General features: G+C 32.7%; 1 protein-coding gene across 1 annotated transcript in view; it reads left to right on the top strand.

The window, feature by feature from the left end:
• Positions 1–19,291, top strand: part of LOC149412246 (proton-coupled amino acid transporter-like protein acs) — a 67,382-nt gene extending 48,091 nt beyond the window's left edge. Inside the window, exons 2-6 of the mRNA XM_089646207.1 lie at positions 7,422–7,495; positions 8,647–8,781; positions 11,203–11,475; positions 13,518–14,057; positions 15,045–19,291. Coding sequence (XP_089502333.1) covers positions 7,422–7,495; positions 8,647–8,781; positions 11,203–11,475; positions 13,518–14,057; positions 15,045–15,468 — 1,446 coding nt within the window. The 3' untranslated portion in view covers positions 15,469–19,291. The remainder of the gene's footprint in view (positions 1–7,421; positions 7,496–8,646; positions 8,782–11,202; positions 11,476–13,517; positions 14,058–15,044) is intronic.
• Positions 19,292–20,583: the final 1,292 nt, after the last annotated feature.

The raw sequence follows: 20,583 nt of genomic DNA, 5'->3' as shown, positions 1-20,583 counted from the left end.
GGATTAAAAACTGAAATAAATTAATTAAGGTACAATTTAATGAGCGTTAATTATGATGGCAAGGAAAACACATACCACAGATTTAACAATAATTAGTGGTGTGACCTACTACTTTTGCGTGTGGTAGATTCGGCAATTTGAAGCGACACGGCAGTGGTTGATGATCCACAGTTATTTCATTGGTGTCAATTGTGAACAGGAAAGAATCAATTTCAATTCGTGTATTAACTAATCGCGTGATAATGCGCGACCTGCTTTGTCAAAGTTGATGCTCAAAATATTTTCAGACCAAAAAACTTTTTTTATAATAAAGCTATTGTGCCAAAATTTCATCACCACCCAACGAGTTCTGCAGATGTGATATTGCCTCATTTTCATCCTCTACCACTTATATGGTAATGTGGTGCGGTAGAAATAAATTTGAGAGTGAAAGAAGAAAAGGAAGATGTTATTTAATATCCGAGTACTCGGAACCGGTTGCCATTCGTGGTAATTCAAAGTATCACCCTAGTGAGATACCATCATTAACTTAATGGGGATTTGGTTATCAGATGCAAAGAGTCAGATACTTCCTTTTCTCTTTCGTTTATTTCTTGACTTCCGCGCTCAGCTTTCCACGATTTCCATAATGGGGATGCAATAGATCACACATGATCCGGGTAGGGACACTATTGTACGGTAACGCACTGTTAGTACTTAGCATCATTATGCCTTATTCCTTCCCTTTTGATTTCCTTGACGAATATTATTGTTGTTCACCTACCTAATTCCTACCTCACTATGCCCACTACAAAGTCAGTTCAGTTGAAAGTCATCCTCTCAACACATAATCCATCATAAGCTATCGTGAGCTCACGAGTTTGTGGTGCATTGTATTTGAACCAGCGCAATTCATATAAAAGCCATATCTAATATTACTCTAAATCTGAATGCAACCTTCTTTCTTTGCTAGATATCAAAGTATATTGCATAGCACAGAGCACTTCCCAACACACGTGTAATGATATTTATTAAGACATGCACAGTACAATAAGATACAATTAAGGATATTGTTCGTTATTACATAGTTGTAGTAACTATTACGCATGTACATAAAATATCATTACGTATTTTCACCTGAGATTGTTCTGAAAACTTAATTAATGATTTTAAGTTAAAATCAATGAATTTCAATTAATTTATGAGTAGGTAATATTTATATAAGGAAAAAAGTGTGTGGAGAGAAAAAAATAAATTGAAATTTGGAATTATAATATAATAATAATGAATGATTTGTATAGCGCCGTTTTTGTGCAAAATCACCTCATGCTCGTATGCTCACGAATTGTAATTGACTGCTAATACATAGAAGTTTTTAAAAATGAAGTGAAAGTATTTTTGAAATATGTCACGCTAAGAAATTTAATAAGTTAGTTTTGTATGTTAGAAAGGAATCATGAAATATGTCTAAATGTAGTAATTTTTCGTAATGGGTGTAAGTTGTGATTGCGCGAGTAATTACTGAGTTGTTTGCTACATTGGTATTGTTGACTTCAATATAAAAAAGTGTAATGTGCCTGGTATGCCTCGTTGGAAAATTTAAACCAATATCGGATATCAATTCGGGACTATCTATTTTAATCTTTTATTATGTAGAAACAACAGATCTGAAAATGTGCGTCTTTTTTGTAATTTTAACATATTATTTGTAGTTTTGTTGTATTTCTTGAGTAAATGATTCGAAAATTTATTTTGTATACTTTCTGCTAAATCTATGTTTACCTTATATTGAGGATTCCATATTGTAGAAGCATACTACAGTGGACTTCTGGCCAATGAACAAAACAACATTTCTAGAGTCTTAGCACCTATTAAAACTTTCCTATTCTTAATAAGAAACCTAGCATCCTGTAGGATTTTGATACAAATCAAAAACGTACTTATCAAAAATTAATTTGCTATCTAAGTAAACACCTAGATCTTTACACGTGGACATAGGTTGTAAAGGTTTGTTGTTAAAATTGTATGGATAGATGATTTTGTTTTTATTTCTAGTAAACGTAATCGAGTGACACTTTGATATGTTTAAGGACAGTAAATTTGATTCAAAGTATGCGTCCAAATTACCAAGATCGCTTTGCAATTGCATACAATCGGGTAAACAATGTAAAACTTATAAATTTTCATGTCATTGCGTATAAAATGAAATTACTATTTTTACAGAATACGTAAATGTCATTTATATAAATATTAAATAAGAGTGGTCCAAGATGCGTCCCCTGGGGCACGCCTGAGACGAGCAAGATTGACAACCGTGATTTGGTGCCGATTACTGACGTGAATTCCTAGATCTAATAACTTCTGTAAAAGAATATAATGATTAACACAGTCAAATACTTTGGAATAATACGTATAGATAGCATCAACCTGGCATCGCATATCCATTTGAGCATGAAGAAAAATAAATATATTTTAGTTAGTTTTTATATGACATAGTTCACATTCTATTCCCAACATATCCCGACGTTCGGACCATCGCGACTAAGACATCCCCAATTGCGCGGCTGAACGAGTGGGAAAGGGAAGGTTACATGGAAAGCGAAAGTTTTTAAAAAAAACTGCCTTTTCGGATCTGGTCATTAAGCACATTAAGCCATTTCAAGCGAAGATTCGATTCCAAATCCGAATGAGAGCATCTACCACACTGTAATAAGTGTGCTATCTTCACTTGTAGTGATAACCGTCAAAGCGTAATATCTAGGCTTTTCACCACCTTTATACACACTTAGATAAAATATCCTGCCAAAAAGGTGTTAGCATGCTAATTTTCTCATAAAATATTAGTCATTCAGATTATATCGAGAACACGTGTTCTTTTCAGTATGTATTTATTTATATATCAGTATTTCAATATCAATATCAGTATTTGTTCGAACCCGTGCTCATAAAACGTTTGATTTTAAATGATACATTGTAAGGAACTCTTTCAATTCATTCGTTATGGGCCTGCAGTCCCGTTTTTAAGAGGAAAACGAGTAATTTAACCAGATTTTTAATAAATTAACGGTATTTTATATCAGTATAAGTAATCTTATTATTTTTTATTGATAAACCAACGTTTATCAGACAAGGTTTTATGCATAGCATAAAGGATAGCAAATAATTATAAGCAATAATTATTCATCCGAAATACCAATACAAATTGAAGATTGGGAGATATTTTCAATTTGTATTGGTATTTCGGATGACTAATTATTAGTATAATTATTTGTTGCAAGTAATCTGATTTTTTGATAATAATATGTTTAAAACCGTTAAGTTATATTACTCGCTCCCCTCTTCTCCATTACATGATGCTCGCTAATGGTAGCGTCACTTATTAACACAATTTTAGGAACCATTTTCCCCATTAGTCTCCAGGTCGGGAATTGTGAATATCCGACTGCCAGATCGCATTATGGTCACGATGATTTAGTTTTTAACTCCGCTCTTTACTGACTTTACCCACTCGCTGACTGGTACATTGTAGTCATGTTATAGTTGTGGTGATACAATTTAATCATTATTTACACGAGGTCAAGCGCGAGAAGATTCCACCAGATGTGAGTTAGAACGTGGTTGTAGCTTCTATTTTTCTCTTATCTGAGACTACAATGTAAACAAATCAAATACAGACTTTAGGATACGAGTTAAATATCAAAACAAAAAAAAATGATTTGTGAATTCGAGCTGAAGTATAAATGTGAATGGAGCAAGATAGATTTGTGTGACGTTCCATCCAACATCGTACATTATATCTGTATTAGTTATCAGTAAAAAGGTAAAATGTATTTAACAACAAAAATGTCTAAAGAAGCGAAGATAACAGTCCAAATGGAGTCCTTGTTCAAATCCTACTGTATAGTAGTGAGGCATGTAACTGGCAAAGGAAGGATGAAAGTAGACTCAAAGCAGTAGAATTGAGATCCCTGAGGCATTTGCGTGAATACCATGTATGATTGTGTAATGATAAAAATTAAGAAAGGGACGCTTAGTTTGTTATGATTGTAGAGCGAATAAACGAAAAGAGGAGGGTGAGGAGAATATATGATGACAAAGTGATTGGTAGGAGAAGTCGGGGACGCCCGAGGAATACATCAAGTACAAGGCACGAATAAGTTAACTTAATACTTGAGTCCTGCCATATCAAGGGTCAGAATAATAAAAGGATATGTATGTATAAGACAATTTGGATGAAGCTAGGAGCGTTAGTCAAGAACATGTTGCCTACCCCTGAAACGGCGTGGTAATGGCTATTTAGTTGGTCAACCACAGTTTGAGGTTGGACGTAGAAATAAATAAAAAAGTTATTGAGGAAGATAATATTGGACGAAGATCTATTAATAGAAATAATAGATCTTCTATGATAATAAATATTTAAGTGTTATGATGCATAAATGTAATTAGTAATAAAATTAGACATCTGTAAACATCTATGTAAAAATAACTAAAACAAAAATAATACTAATAAATATATACGAAACATGACACAGAACAAGAAACAGAAAAATAAAAAAAGGTAAAAGTCTCAACTGGTAATCGAACCCATGATCTGTGTGTTACCGGGACAATGTCTTTAACGACTCTACCATTGGGTTCTAATTATTATACGTCATTTTTGTCGATCTCGTATTTCGAATTCAGAATAAACAACATGATTATTCGATTCCCAGTTGCTTTTTTATTTTTTATTTTTCTGTGTCTTGTTCTGTTTCGTGGTATATTTTGATTTATTAGTATTATCTTCTTCTTCAATGATATATAACATTCACGAGTACACCCTTCAAATTTGTTCTAATAATTTTAGTTTAATTTTATCTTAAAATTAGCGGTATTTAAGTGAACTCGGGTCAGGAATCTGCTATAATCAGTGTAGTGCGCATCACATACATCAAGTTGCCGCAATTCTTAACAATCCGAATGTAAACAGAGCACTAAACTATGCTAAATGGTTTATGTTACTCGATTCTGTACTTGTGCTATTCAGATACAGGGTTGTCACAAAACACTCTGTTTCATATTTTGAATGTTTTTTAAATAAATTACTGACGTTTCACCATGAGGCATATCATTAAAATTAATAATTTCGTCAGAGCCATTAGGTATTTTTTATCCATCTTAAAATAGAATCTTCGAGATATGTCCTCTTCTGCCTCTGGTGACTTATCTGTTTTATATGATTATCAATTATCACAGTGGCAAAGGGTTTCCATAAATTTTCCCATCATGATCAGTTGATAAATTTCAAAATTTCGCAACTAAAAATGCTATTCAGTTTTATTATTTTATATCTAAAATATTTATGTAGTTCACAGAACTGGTAGTTCTTTGAACATTAATGTTGATTATTCCGATGAGACAGGTCGTAACTCTAATGCGAACTCTGGCGGCGTAGAGAAGTACAATCTGACACGGCTACCATCTTGACAGGATTGACCGTACATGGAACACTAAAACTAATTTACAGATGAAATGCAAAGCGCTCGAATTAACAAGACTTCGCTACTCTCAGTCAAATATCACCATAAAAGTAGCTGATCGTTTGCTGAAATGTGATGGAATTATATAAAAAGTTACTATAAAAAGATGAAATTTTTTTAATTTTGCCACAATTTGTTATATGGTCTACGGAGTTGTAAGTGAGATATGGGTAGATAGGTATTATCCACATTTAAAAAATATGTATTTAATTTTTCGTGTCGGTCAATGCTTGGATAAATTAACAGGAGTCGTGTCACATAAATGAAAATGGAAAACATATCAACGAACCCTTCAGTTCTAAAAAAAAAATTATAAATTATATTACACGTAAGTACTTATGTAACTAACTAAGGACGCTGTCCCATCACCATGGAGTCCGAATGAAAAAAAACAAGGGTTGTGCCATAGACAAGAGATTAGAGGTTGTTATTGTCCCAGAGTCTCACGACCTCAATCGACTTGGAATCCGAATTCGTGGTGCGACAGAGAACTGAGCATAGTTCAGCGCATGTTGAGCCGGCTCGGTCTGTGCGACGTCTTGCCGATGTATTTTCGGACTAAACGCCAAAACGGTTGCGTAACCTCTAGTCTAGTATCACGACCGTCTAATATTAGTAGAGACAGCTCACTGGCTAGGATGTTGGGCCATGGACCATGTTGTTGCGGAGCTTTGTTACAATCAATCGCCAAGCTCAACTCAATGAATATAGAGTAGTGTGAACATTTTTAGATTTTATTCAACGATTTCGGTTCATTGTTTACAAAGACATAGTTGGGAAAAAGGACCATATTTCTGATTATTGCATCGAGTCCAAGCATTGACTTTTATAGTTTTTTAGATGTCTTCTACGTGAAAAGTAACACTCGTGTTTTCGAAATACCGAAAGTAGCGAGCGTCTTGTAAGGTAGGTTTAAAATACTTAGGAGGTTATTTTTTGTTACATGAGATTGAAAAAATATATTTCGTGTTTAAAAAGACAAGCCAGAAAATTTGCAGTGAAGTTAACATCGTAAAAAATTTGCAATGTTCCTTATCTCACTAGATCTATATTTTCTCATATAGATATAAGCCGGCGCGGAGTAACAACTTATTAACTAAATCTGTTTTCCAAAGCATAAAAAACTCTTTGACTTTCCGTTTGTACTTCTGTCTCATAGAATAAAGAAGAACAGAAGATATGCCATGTTGACGTATTTCGTGATCCAAATGTTTGTCCTGTATTTCTAATACAAAACTGTGTTAACGAAATTTAAATGGGATGGAGATCTACGACATAAGGCGAGTGTAAGTAAGACAGAGCACTTGGCTAATACACTTTGGCTAAGGCACTTCTAGTTTTCTTCTCGAGCCACTGAACCTTATTTGGCCACATTTTATCCAATGTGTTCAATGCCGCGAGCTCACGCTGTCCAAAATGTGGGCAATTTCATGTGTTAACATATTGAAAAATGGATCTTAGAATTTAGATTTTCAGCGGTGCTTATCAACTAGGGCATAGAAAACACACTGAAGCCAAAATATTTAACATTGCTTCAAGTAGGTACCACAACCGTCAATTTTAAAGTTAATAATAAGCACAATTCACGCTTTATAAATTCAAACGATTTTTTAATAATTCGTTCATGCATCCTAAAAATATACGATAAAATGTAAATGCATTCAATGGCTCTCTAGCACTATAAGCACTTTATATGTCTACATATTAAAGTTCTACAAACATTTTTTTGAAAGAGGGAGAGAAATTTTCAAACCAAACACAAAAATTCAGAACGCTCCAGTGGTATGTGCTCTGTCTATACTGGTCAGCGATTTTTTCTGTTTGTATGTTCTTTCCAATATATAGGTGCATCTAATCATCTATTCATCAGAGAGGCTACCCCAAGTGACACAAATGTTCATTAATTATTTCTGTTTGTTACAGTCAAAACCTAAGACCATACGAACGGAATATGATTCAAGAAGAAATGGAGTGCGGTCGGAGCTTGTGGAGGTTAAGTAAGTATTTTTTTATTAATCTGAGTTCTTAAAAAATACAATTAAAAAGATTAAATGATAGATTTTGATAAGCCATAATTCTTCGGGAAAATTTCGTCGATACTGCAATTTAAATAAGTAAGTTTAACATGGAGCATCCTTAAAAATTCTAATTTAGAATTTTTGGAATTTTGTAAAAAATATGTCGATTAGTTAATTTGTGTGAGTAAAGTGAAAATATTGAAATAATCATTTTCCAAGAGCTACTTTAGTTAGCTCCAAAATCCCTATTGTGACATTAATCGCATACTATACCAAATCCTGAGATGCTGAGGCACTCAGGATCGAGTGCACTATATTAAGGGAATCTCAAGGCACAGACAGAATACTTTAAATAAAATAAAATACTTTTTGTTTTAAAACCACGAGTTTTTAATAATTTTTAGAACCCACCGGTTTCGCTTTACTCAAGCATCTTCAGGGTACAAATTATTACTAGACAAGAAGTACAAAGTGTGAGCTTATATATAAAAAAAATTTGAGGGAGACAACATGATATAAATATACAATACATTTATACAAGTACAATTTCAAAGTCGGTTTTTCCCATGTCTTTTGTACTTGTGTAAATGTATTGTATGATTTCTCTGTGTTTGTTATATTTATATCATGTTGTCTCCCTCAATTTTTTTTTTTATATAAGTTCACACTTTGTACTTCTTGTCTAGTAATAATTTGTACCCTGAAGATGCTTGAGTAAAGCGAAACTGGTCGGTTCTAAAAATTATTAAAAACTCGTGGTTTTAAAACAAAAAGTATTTTATTTTATTTTATTATGTATGTCAAACCACAAAGTGATTGCTTTCTACAATAATAGTATACTTTTAAGTTCTTCTACCATTGAGATCTCTTGTTTACCCTTTGAAGAAGAGATAATGAAACCATAATACAAATCCTCCGTAAATACAACTGAAAACAATAATTCTAATTTTATATATATTTTGCTAATATCTCAAATTTCATTAAATCTATCTTTCCTAATGATGAAAATAGTGGTGCAATTATAAAAAAAAACCAACTATCTTTTATCCTAATCATTATGAACGACTGGTACTTCACTGCATCAACTTCCAGTGCTGTTACTTACACGTGTAAATTGTAATAATTTGCAGGTATAAGTGCGACATGAACGAAGGCTCCATGACCCTCCAGGCCGGATCTACAATCCCCCTGGTAGAGACCAGGTTCCGAGACCTGGAGTCAGAGTACAACCCATTCGAGCACCGGGAACTTACACATCCTACAAGGTAAATCATTTGTTTCTCCCCAACCCTCTTGATCACAAATATGATAATTCATTACAAAACATCAAATAATTTGTAGTTCTGTGAACAGTAGACCTCGCGTCCAAAACAAACATGCTTTTAATATTATCTTTTTAAAAAATAAATCTAAAATATCCTCTAAAATCATAAAAATTATAAGTAGGTAGTTTCTTAAATATCTGCCTACTTAATTATGAACCATGCAATTTGTCCAAAGAAACGTCACCAAGGCTTACAACTGTAGGAATCTTGAATGTGACCATTTCAATGACAATTCTTTTTTCAAACATTCTTCAGGCCAGTAGGTACCGTAATATTGATTAATCCGCTTCGACAGCTCATAATAGAAACCACGATTGTGCGAAGTCTGGCGGGCTAAAAAGATAGTATCTAAGAAGGCCACCATCTTGAACCGGAACGGGAAAGTAATAAATAAATATTTACATTGGTGAAATTCAAAATGCTCAGTCAATTAACTCTTAGATTTTTTTATTAGAGTTAAAAAAAAAACAGTAAAGGTCGGTATGTCAGTTGAGAGACACGTTAGTAAAGTTGCTAAGAAAAGTACAAAGCACGAAAAGTAGATATAAGAGGGTGAATACATGTATTTATTATTTTTTAATGATAAACTAATGTTTATAAGAGAAGATTTATAAATAGCACAAAGGATAGCAAATTATTATAAGCAATAATAAGGAAAAAATATAATCAGCAGAAATTGTTGATTTAAGTACGTATAAGTACTGGAACGTATTTAATTATTTGGCGTGTTGGAAATAAGCCAACGATAGAAGGTGTGGGTTCAGTTCCCGTCGGCGGCATTTATTTTTATTTTCAATTTTTTGATAATAATTTGTTAACATTTATTTATGTAAATTTGACTTAGCATTGTACAAAATGTGTTGATGTTGTAAGGAGATTATTTTAAAGGAAAGAAGAAGTGAACTTTGAAGAGACACAAGCAATTGTAGAGAATATATAGTCAACTGATGAGCACAAGAATGTGAGATCTGAATAGGTTACCAGCTTATACTTCCCCTTCCCACTAGCTTCATCCACAACATACCCCAATTGGGAATTAGGGAAGTCTCACTATCTCCAAATAGATGGTTTGTGAGTAGTTGCGACTTAATGTTATATATTTATTTATTTCTTTATTTATTTATTTATTTATTTATTTATTTATTTATTTATTTATTTATTTATTTATTTATTTATTTATTTATTTATTTATTTATTTATTTATTTATTTATTTATTTATTTATTTATTTATTTATTTATTTATTTATTTATTTATTTATTTATTTATTTATTTATTTATTTATTTATTTATTTATTTATTTATTTATTTATTTATTTATTTATTTATTTATTTATTTATTTATTTATTTATTTATTTATTTATTTATTTATTTATTTATTTATTTGTTTATTTATTTATTTATTTATTTATTTATTTATTTATTTATTTATTTATTTATTTATTTATTTATTTATTTATTTATTATTTATTTATTTATACGCCCATTGGGCTTTTACATACATAGTTCATAAAAAAATAATATTCTGAAGATTGCAAGTTCACAAAAGTAATAGTAAAAATACATATAACCATATCCATTTGACATATTATAACAGCAAGTAAATAGTACAAAAATAAGAATATTCCTACTCCTAAGTTATACAGACTTAAATTACTTAATAAGAAATGTAACGTTTATATGTAAATTCTAGGTAGTGGCAGCAGTAACATGATACAATACGACACATAGTGTATGAGGCCTTTGAGTTAGAAAGCTAACGAAATAATTATTGGCGGTATTGTTAACAAATATACTGCGTTTGACAGGTTGTAGTAGCCTGCTAAATCGAGGGCGATCGGTCAGCCATTTTACATAGTTTACATAAAAAAATATTGTGAAGATTATAAATATAGAATAGTAAAGCAATAATATAACATTCACCATTTGACATATAAAACCAAGCAAAAAGCAAATCTAAACATGATAGTTTGTATGTATAAGCCTGTTTTGTCAATCTTGAGGAAATAATTCAATAAGAGGTGCAATAGCTAGATGTTTATTGTTTTATTTTAAAAGTTCTAATATTTTGGTTTTAAATTTGGAAACCGATTGGAAATGATAGACATCGATTGAACTATATTTGTTTCCAAGTGTATGAAGCCTTTTAATTGGAGAGTTTACGAAGTAATTATTGGCAGATTTGGTAACAAAATATAGAGCATTTAAACGGGTATCACGGGTAGGTATACGCAAATTAATGAAGCTCGTTAAATCGAGGGCGTCCAGGTTGCCATTTGATATATTGAAAAGGCAAACTAAGTCACTAATAGTATTGGTATTCATGTAACCGAGACATAATTGGGTCATTTATCCTTCCAGTGACATGGAGACGTTCATCCACCTGCTGAAGGGTTCCCTGGGCAGCGGAATTCTGGCCATGCCGCTAGCCATCAAGAATGCCGGGCTGGCCACTGGCTTTATCTCCACACTGCTTGTGGGCGCCATCTGCACCTACTGTGTGCACATCCTCGTCAAGTCCGCCACGGAGCTGTGCCGGCGGAACCAGGTACCCTCACTGGGGTTCGCCGAAACCGCCGAGATGGCCTTCCTGACGGGACGCCCTGGTGTCAGAAAATACTCACGACTCGCCAAGTAAGACAAAATAGAGTGCTGAAGAAAAGTTAATGAAAAATCCTAACCTAACCTAATCTAATCTAAACTCATCTATTCTTGTATCATGATCTGTACTGGTCATAGCTCCTGCAAAGCACATTCTAAAATTACCTGATGAAAGAGAGGGAGTTTTAGGAAGGGACAAGGTACGATGGGTGGTTAGGAACCTTGGGGCCAGTGTGTCCAGGATTGACAGACGTATGAATCTATCCCTCCCACCGCGGTGCAAAGCGACAGGTCGAGAGAATCCTGGAATTTTCTGAAAATAAGTACTGCACAAATTGCTACCAACTCCTTCAGTAGCACACTTCTTCACATGTTAAAAATAGTTTGTATAATGGAGTTAAATGCAAATAAAAATAGCCCTTCACGCCTGTCGCAGTAATGTTAAAAGTAGGCCAAGGTTGTGCATCACTATTTTAATCTCTTTATATTTGTCATAAACGATGCAATCAATAGAACGAGTAGTAAGGGATTTTTTACATTAGTTCCACACAGAAGGCCCTGAAGAAAATTATTTTTCTCAGAGCCTGTGTCATCTTAAGGGATGCTAAGTTACGCGTTTTTTTAAAAGGAAAGGAACGTTAGGAAGATCTGGGAATTATAAGGGCATGAGGGGTAGGTAGGAATTCTGGGGTCTGTGTGTCCAAGAGCGACAGACGTTTGAGTTCATATCTCCCACTGCGGTGCAATGCGATAGGTCGAGATAGTACTGCTGGAGAGGTAAAAAGATTTCTCTCAACCAATCTCTCCGAATCCGGTCCACCCCACAGTAGGCGGACGGATACGTCCGCCGCCAAGACCTAAACACTCACCCCATGAACCCGGGCACCCCTGCTAAGTCACCAAACATATCGAAATACAGTAATGCTAAATGCTTATATGCAGTACAAGAACCAAGATTATTGGTAAAAAGTTTTTCCATTTCGGCTTTAGGTACCTACACCATAAGTGAAAAGGCCTCCTGATATTTAATATTCCCATCCTTTTCAATACCATCATAATCATCAGCAGAATTGACACATTGGCATGAAACTAAATATTGGTTTCTCCATCCGTCATTGTTCCTGCAGGTTGTTTAATAACTAAATAAATTGAAGCCTTCTCAAGGTAAGAGATATGAGAGCAAATACTAAAAACAAAAGTTTCGCAATACAAAAAAAGCGTTTTTAAACTGAAACATTTCTCAAAAGATCGCGATCTTAATAAGATTATAATTATTTACCTGCTCTTCTTGTTTATAAGTTCACCTACTAGTTCAAAAGATTTTAACGAATAAATTGATTGTCGAGTCCTAAATACATTCCATTTAGTTAGTTTAAATTATTAGCACGAGCAAACCGAGTCAGTTTTAAAAAGGATAACGGTTTTCATTATACACTAGTGATTTTAGAGCTTAATCGATTCATAAAACTCGATTGGAGTCGATGCACCTTTGATATTTGAATGCATCTTTGATCGTCACCAAATCAATTATTCCTGCGGCAACTGTGATTGTTTTTCGGGATCAGAGTTTGTGATTATATATTGTGAAGTAAAAATATAATGCACTTATATCAGCTGTCATTTTTATCTCATTTTCTATCGGTGAGGTAGTAATCAAAAATAGCACTTTCATTGTGTATTCTCAACGAAGATCGATTTAGTTGGCTTTAATTACTGTCTAAGTGTTGCTAACGAAGATAACAAACAATAACAACAACAGGGAAACAATAGAAATTTTATGACATAAGAGGGTTATTTATTATTTATTTTGCCAAGTGCTCCCAACCGTCTGGAGCCACTGAGACTATGACATCCCCAAGAAGGATATGTTGTAAGGCTGATGGTAATGAGGAGGGGTATGATAATGGGAAGAGGAAGGTGGGAGAGTATCTATGCTATTTTGTGATATGAAACATTTTAATAATATTCAAAGAATGTACATAAAATAGAAAATTTAGAGAGAGCAAATTACCCATACTATTGTGCCGCCGAACTCCTTTACTTCTTAGATACTAAGGTAATATTTTGCTTTCCAGGGCTCTGATCAACCTCTTCCTAGTGATTGATCTTCTCGGCTGTTGTTGTGTGTACATCGTGTTCGTGGGCAAGAACGTGAAGCAAGTAGTGGACCACTATTCGGACTCAGATCTGAGCATCCGCGTTTATATGTTGATGCTCTTGCCCTTCTTGATAATGATGAACATGATAAGGAAACTGAAGTTTCTCTCCCCATTCTCGATGATAGCCAATATCCTGATTGCTGTGGGTGTTGCCATCACCTTCTACTACATCTTGCACGACCTGCCTGATATGAATACCAGACCTATGTTTGCCACCTTTGGACAATTACCCCTGTTCTTTGGAACTGCCATCTTCGCTCTGGAGGGCATCGGCGTGGTTATGCCCCTTGAGAACAACATGAAAACCCCGCACCATTTCATCGGGTGTCCCGGAGTGTTGAACCTCGGCATGTCCATTGTGGTGGGACTGTACGCTTTCACTGGATTCTTGGGCTATTGGAAATACGGAGACGAAACCGAAGGGAGCATCACGCTTAATCTGCCTAAGGATGAGATGTAAGTTTCTAGATATTCAAATACGTTTTTATGTTTAATTTGCGATAACATGTGTTGAAGCGTCTTATAGCTAATATTGTAATTGCAGTTCGATGTTCATTGGCATATTAGCGTATTATTTATTGAAATATGACCATCCATTTGTTCATGTAACACCTCAACGCTGTGTGGATGGTTCAGAAATTCATTTCATTTGACCTAATATTAATAGCGCTGATTATAATACATTAAGATAGGGATGTTTGAACCCACTTCACATTTGATCGACTATCAAATATACGTTTTTTTTTTTAATATTGTGAAATGAAACGAAAATTGGCAGTTGACGAGATCCGTTCAAATTTAAAATATTAAAAATTGAGCTAATTAATAAATGTGACTTGATCTCAAACAACCCAACTTAAGATTGCGAAAAAGGTTAAAAAATTATGGCTGATTTAATTAACCTGATGAAAATATTATAACGATTTGAAGACTACTTCGAGATTATGTGCTGTGTTTTGGCGATTTTTGAGTTAGATATCAACTAAAATTTAGGCGAAATTTTAATATTATGTACAATAAAAGATATAAATTTGTTTTAGACCACTTTAATTTTAATTATACTCTACCGGTTTCGGAAGCACCCTTCCTGCGTCGTTCCTGTTATTGCCGGAATTCCCGCAATTACCCGTCCCCCTTTGTTAACCTCCCACTCAAACACCTAAATTATATTTTTTGTGTATATATCCGTCAATATTTTGTATCATAGGTTAGTTTTAATATTCCCCTGACGAAGGAAGGGTGCTTCCGAAACCGGTAGAGTACAATTAAAATTATACTTGTGTAAAACAAATTCATATCTTTTATTGTAAATTATAACGAGCCACAAAGTAAATGCTTATTATAAATATGTTTAATATTATGGTTTGTTTCTTTAACTCTGCTTTGCGGTAAATTTAAAATATGCATAATATCTTACTTTTTGTATTTTAATTCATCTTTTAGCCTGGCGCAGTCGGTGAAGATAATGATAGCCCTCGCCATATTCCTGACTTATAGCTTACAGTTCTACGTGCCCATGGACATCATCTGGAAACAGGTGAACCACCGCTTCTCCGATGGCAAAAAGAACATGATGGAGTACGTCCTGAGGATCACCCTGATAGTTGGAACGGTGCTGATGGCAGTTGCTATTCCGAACCTTGGACCTTTCATCTCTCTCATTGGAGCCGTATGTCTGTCAACCCTTGGACTTATGTTTCCTGCCATCATCGAAATGGTAACGTTCTGGAACGAGATTGAACTGGTCGGCTTTAACAACTGGAACTGGAGGCTGTACAAGAACCTTCTGCTAGTCGGCTTTGGAATCATTGGTTTCTTGACGGGAACGTACGTCAGCATTGAAGAGATCACAGAAGAAATGGTCTGAACGGGGACTTCTTTGATTACCTACCTCGTATTTTTTTCAAAACCTAGTCTATTTAAAAATTTCATTAGATGAATAATTTTATTGCTGTTATTAAACTTATTGAGGGTTGCTGTTTTTTGTTAATTACCTAAATAAATAAGTATAATCTCGAACCTCTGTTCATAATAAGGGGATAGTTAGATAAATCCACTTTCAACTGTTAATATTTTTTCTAATTTTTAAATTTCAATTTTTTGTGAAAATAATAACTTGAGGAAACAAATAGTAAAATGAAAATATACGGAAATAATACATATTTAAAACACAATAGAAAAAAAAACAATTATTAAAGTGAATAAAAACACATAAATTTTAAAGAAAACAGAAATAAAAATCAAACTTTGTAAAAAGTAAGATAGTAGTTATTTTACATAAAATAAAAAAAATCAACCAAGTTAATCGCGGAAGGCACCTATCCAATAACTGTGTTTATGGTTAAATTTAAATTTAGTGACATGAAAAAAATGTTATGTAAAATAATTGAATTATGTTTACACAAGGAGACCTAACTTATTTTCAGTATTCATTTTGTAATCTTTAAATCGATGTAAATTTATGTAACCACCCTTCTTTATAAATCAAACATTTATGTCAAAGGTTGTCGGTGATTTTGCACCGCCAAACTCAACTGTACAGAAATGATTTGTTATGCTGTACATTACGTGGTTATTTTCACAGTGTTACAGTAATTTCAGTATTTGAAAAATATATATATTTTAATGGCGTATTTTCAAGAAAATAATCCATGAAGCTTTCACATAAATCAAACAATCAAATGATATATATATTAGAAATACATATTATTTTGTTTTACACTACAATTAATAAATATTATTCTGGCAACTACGTTCATCACTTCGTATCTACTGTCACACTGATGTGGTGAACGGAGTGTGCTGACTATAGAAATAGTAAAAAAAATACAGTGTGTGGCAAGCATACGCACGACGGAAGTGAAACTTTTAGTATTCTTCTCTCTCTCTTTTCATTCAATTATTCTTGTGCCACGAATGTTTTTCTCACTTCTATCTCGTCACTACTCATTTTTGACACTAAAACTCTGTTCCAAATCGAATAAACCACAATTAATTACGTATTTCACTCGTATTACACTCACCGCGCAGTACACAAAGCAAGCAGCTGATGCCTGGCGTGGCGTCGTTGGCTAGAGAGAGAGAGGAAAAGAGAGAAGAGAGAGAGAGAACGTTCGTCAGTGGCTCCCTCACCTCAGTAAGCGACTACGGTGAGAGAGCGACAGTGAACGGTGAGCGGTGGTGGGTACGGGACAAATGATCACGGTTTTTCGTGACGGTCATGAGTCGGTTTTACTCCGGTCCTCGAAAATGCATGACGCGCGTAAAGAAGTTTCACTTCAAAAATATCTTCTTTTCTTTTTCTCCGCTCCTAACGCAAATAATTGAACATTGATGGAAAAGCTCAAATACACTATTATATTCACAATTGATTTCATACACTTTATTTTGCCCTTTTGACTTTTTAATTATGTATTTGCTAGTTGGGGGGCCACAGACGGATAACATTTCCCTGATCGTTTCCCGTTCGGCACCAAACATATTATATGAATTAATTAATGGTGTAAAACATAGCCACTTATTAAGTGGATTTTTATCATTTGAAAATCTAAATGGCTTTAAATCATAATCACTTACACGATCAATATCTATTTTTATATGTAATTTTCAATATCTTCACTGTTTTTGTAGTCACTTTAAACACTGTGAAAAGACAAGCTGTGTAATGTTAATGTTAAGGAAATGACTAGATCTGAGAAACTGCTTTTTACTCAAGCTAAGTTTTATTTAGTTTGGGTAAATTTTACCAGTGAAGTATGAACCAGCACGGCTCAAATTATATATAAAATTTGCTCATATAGATATCTAATATTAATTATTTCATATTCAAAACAAATGTGTTGTTTTATCTGGCTAACTCGTGTCCATCGAATGACGGGATAAGTTTTAACGAATTATTACCTACATAACATTTTAGAAACACCTTACAAATATATAATACTTAAATAGTTAATAACAACAGTAAAATAATTTTTTTGGATATCTCTAAAAATGTCGAAGTTATTAACTTTCAATGTAAACATTAGTAAAATTTTAATTTATTGCATTTGTGACTAGTGACGTCATATCCAGTACAATTCATAATTCGAATTGCAGTGACCGTGACGCCACACGCTTTTCAACCGAATGCAAATATCAACGTTTTGACGGCTTGGTAACTTCGGGACTAATCAGTATTTTCAAAAAAATTAAAAATTCTGTCCTCAATTTGCTTTATTTTATATGACACATTTGAAAATAAAATGAAATTTCGTTGTAGGAGACAACCAGTGCGTTCAAAATCATATTTTTTTTTTTCAAAGTGTGTTTTTTTTCAATATATTTTTACATATATTTTATTTTGGACTATAAAATTGTGATGATAATTTTTGAAATTTAACACAATGGACTCATGTTTGAAATTATTATTAGTTTTAATAAGTTAATCAGTAGTCATTAGTGTAAAACCAAGAGTGGGAAGCTCATGGTAGGTTAAGTTTGTGATGAAAATAATATTATGCGTATTACCGAAGAGATCTATTCAAAGTTTTTTTTACAATGTTTCCTACCACTACAATATTTTTTTTATTATATTTTATTGCACCAAGTAGAAATAAATAGCGAAATGCAGGAAAAAATATTTTTTTCTAAACATTTAATGCTTGTGATAAAACTACCTAATTTATCACCACCAAGTTTATTTTTTGATAATATCATATACAGAAGAAAGTGATTGTATTTTTTATAAATATTTTAAAAATAAGCGCTGAAGGCGTCTTCCACATTATACTAAATAATACTGTAAACGCTCCGAAAGAATATCATTAAATGAAACCACTATTATATTTTTAAAGGGACTTAGATTATGTCATCTCAAAATAAATACAGCTTTAAAATTGATATTATAAATTGTTCAAAATATATTTTTTCAGGTGGTTTCAATAAATCCGATTTTATTTTTAAATATCGAAAATTTTGTTTTTGAAAATACCAAAATTGTTAGATTTGTAAAAAGCTTTGAAAATTTAATTATAATTGTAGTCTTTAAATATGTAAATCATTTAGAAATTATTGAAAAATATTTGTAGCATTTATTATTATTTATGGAAATGTAGTGAATTTTTTGTTTATTCTAGATTAATAAATTGGTTAAATTCAATTTCGATATCTTGAAATCCTTTTTATGATGTTCTAAAACAAAATGTTGTTTTACACGATGTGGTGACATATTTTTTCAACGCATAATTTTATAACTTCAATTTATACTCAAGTTTTTGCCATTAAAATTAAATTACAAATCCAAATGCAATGTGATGTTGTGATTATTCATCTTAAATAAAAAATATTTTTACTCAAAAATTTTCAAAAAATTAATAATATCTAAAGGGATTTTTTAAAGATTTTGTAATAACTTATTAATTTGAAAAAATAAAATAAAATACTTAACTGTATAAAATATACTATAAGTGCTAAACTATTAATCATATTTAATTTGGAACGAATAATCCCAATTTATTCTCATTGCACAGTTCCTACGTACAAATAAATATATTTAATTCTTATACAAACATTTCAGCACTTCGATTGAAAATCAATAAATATTACATTATTCTGTAAGCTTCTACACAATCCCAACATTTGTATTCATTTACCTCGCGAAAAAAACTGTTTTGAATATAACATTATCTTCAATTTTTATCAATAAAAATGTTAAGTTTATCAAAATATAATAATATGAAATAATGTAACCATTCCTAGAGTTTTATTACAATGTAATTTTATTATTGATTTATTATTTTTATCTGTAGATAATAATTTTAATGAATAAATACTATTTTAAATATTTTGCGTGTATTTTTCACTCCATCAATGTCGCTTTCTTCTCAATTTTCATCGGCCTAACACATTACCAAAACCAACCAGAACGCCCTCGAATGAAATCTTCGACTTGTGTTGAAGTATCAAATTAAAACTAATTTATTTCAAAAATCACGATAAGAAATCTTCAATTGTGTTTGGTGTTCCAAATTCAAAACAAAATTATTAACAAAAATGTAATAAAACATACTAAAAAATAAAATCTTCATGATATGGTAATATATAACACGAGAGCAAAGAAAAAGATATTTTATTAATCAAACAACAAAACGATTTTTTCTTAGGTGTATAAACGTAAAAGAGTTCCAAACTATAGAAGTACCTTTAAACTTTTGATGCTTTTATAAACCATAAGACATAGTATATGTCTGCTTGATCAGATTATCTAAACTAATTAGTAAATATCATTTCAATTGAACACGAGAAACCGTCAAGTGTCAACACAGTTAAAACTATTTAAAATCAATAAAACACGAAAAATGCGCTACAATGCGTAAAAATTACAACAACCGAGATTCCGGGTGTCGCCGACCACGCGTCCCTCCCTCGTATAGTTTTCCGTTTACAAAAGTGCGAAAAGTTATCGACCACCTATTGTGTGTTTATCGTAATAAAACAAACCATTTTATTTATTTAGTAATAATTTTGTCAATATGTTAGGTATAAGCGGTCGCCCCGTTGTTCGCTACAACACCAGCACATCTGTTGCGGTGGCGGATACGAATTTCACAGGCGCTACAAGACGTGTTAAATAATTGCATATGAATGGGCGCTTACTTATACATTTAGTTTTGGTCCCTGAATATTAAAACTGATAATGAGTAATAATAGCATGCCGCTTAAGAGGAATATGAAAGCCGAAAATATTTTTGTTCTTTCAACTTCCAAAATAATAATCGAGCTACTCATATCGTTAAGATTATTTGTGTTGTCTACGCGAGGCAAGGAATTTTAAAATAATGAGAGTCGCCGTGCAGTAGGTCCCTGCAATAGGTAGAATGCACCCGGCAGGATCTTCTTATGTTGATCCTGCCGCACACTCTCTAAAACCCTGTTTAACTGGTGAACACATACTACCGGAGTTTTTGTGACAACAGCAATCGTGAACGCGCTGACTTTTAACTGC

The sequence above is a fragment of the Hesperophylax consimilis genome, chromosome 23 (genome assembly GCF_061612785.1).
Source record: "Hesperophylax consimilis isolate HC1 chromosome 23, BYU_Hcon_1.0, whole genome shotgun sequence".
Lineage (NCBI taxonomy): Eukaryota > Metazoa > Arthropoda > Insecta > Trichoptera > Limnephilidae > Hesperophylax > Hesperophylax consimilis.
Note: the sequence above shows the minus strand (reverse complement) of the source record. Positions and strands in the feature narration are given on the sequence as shown.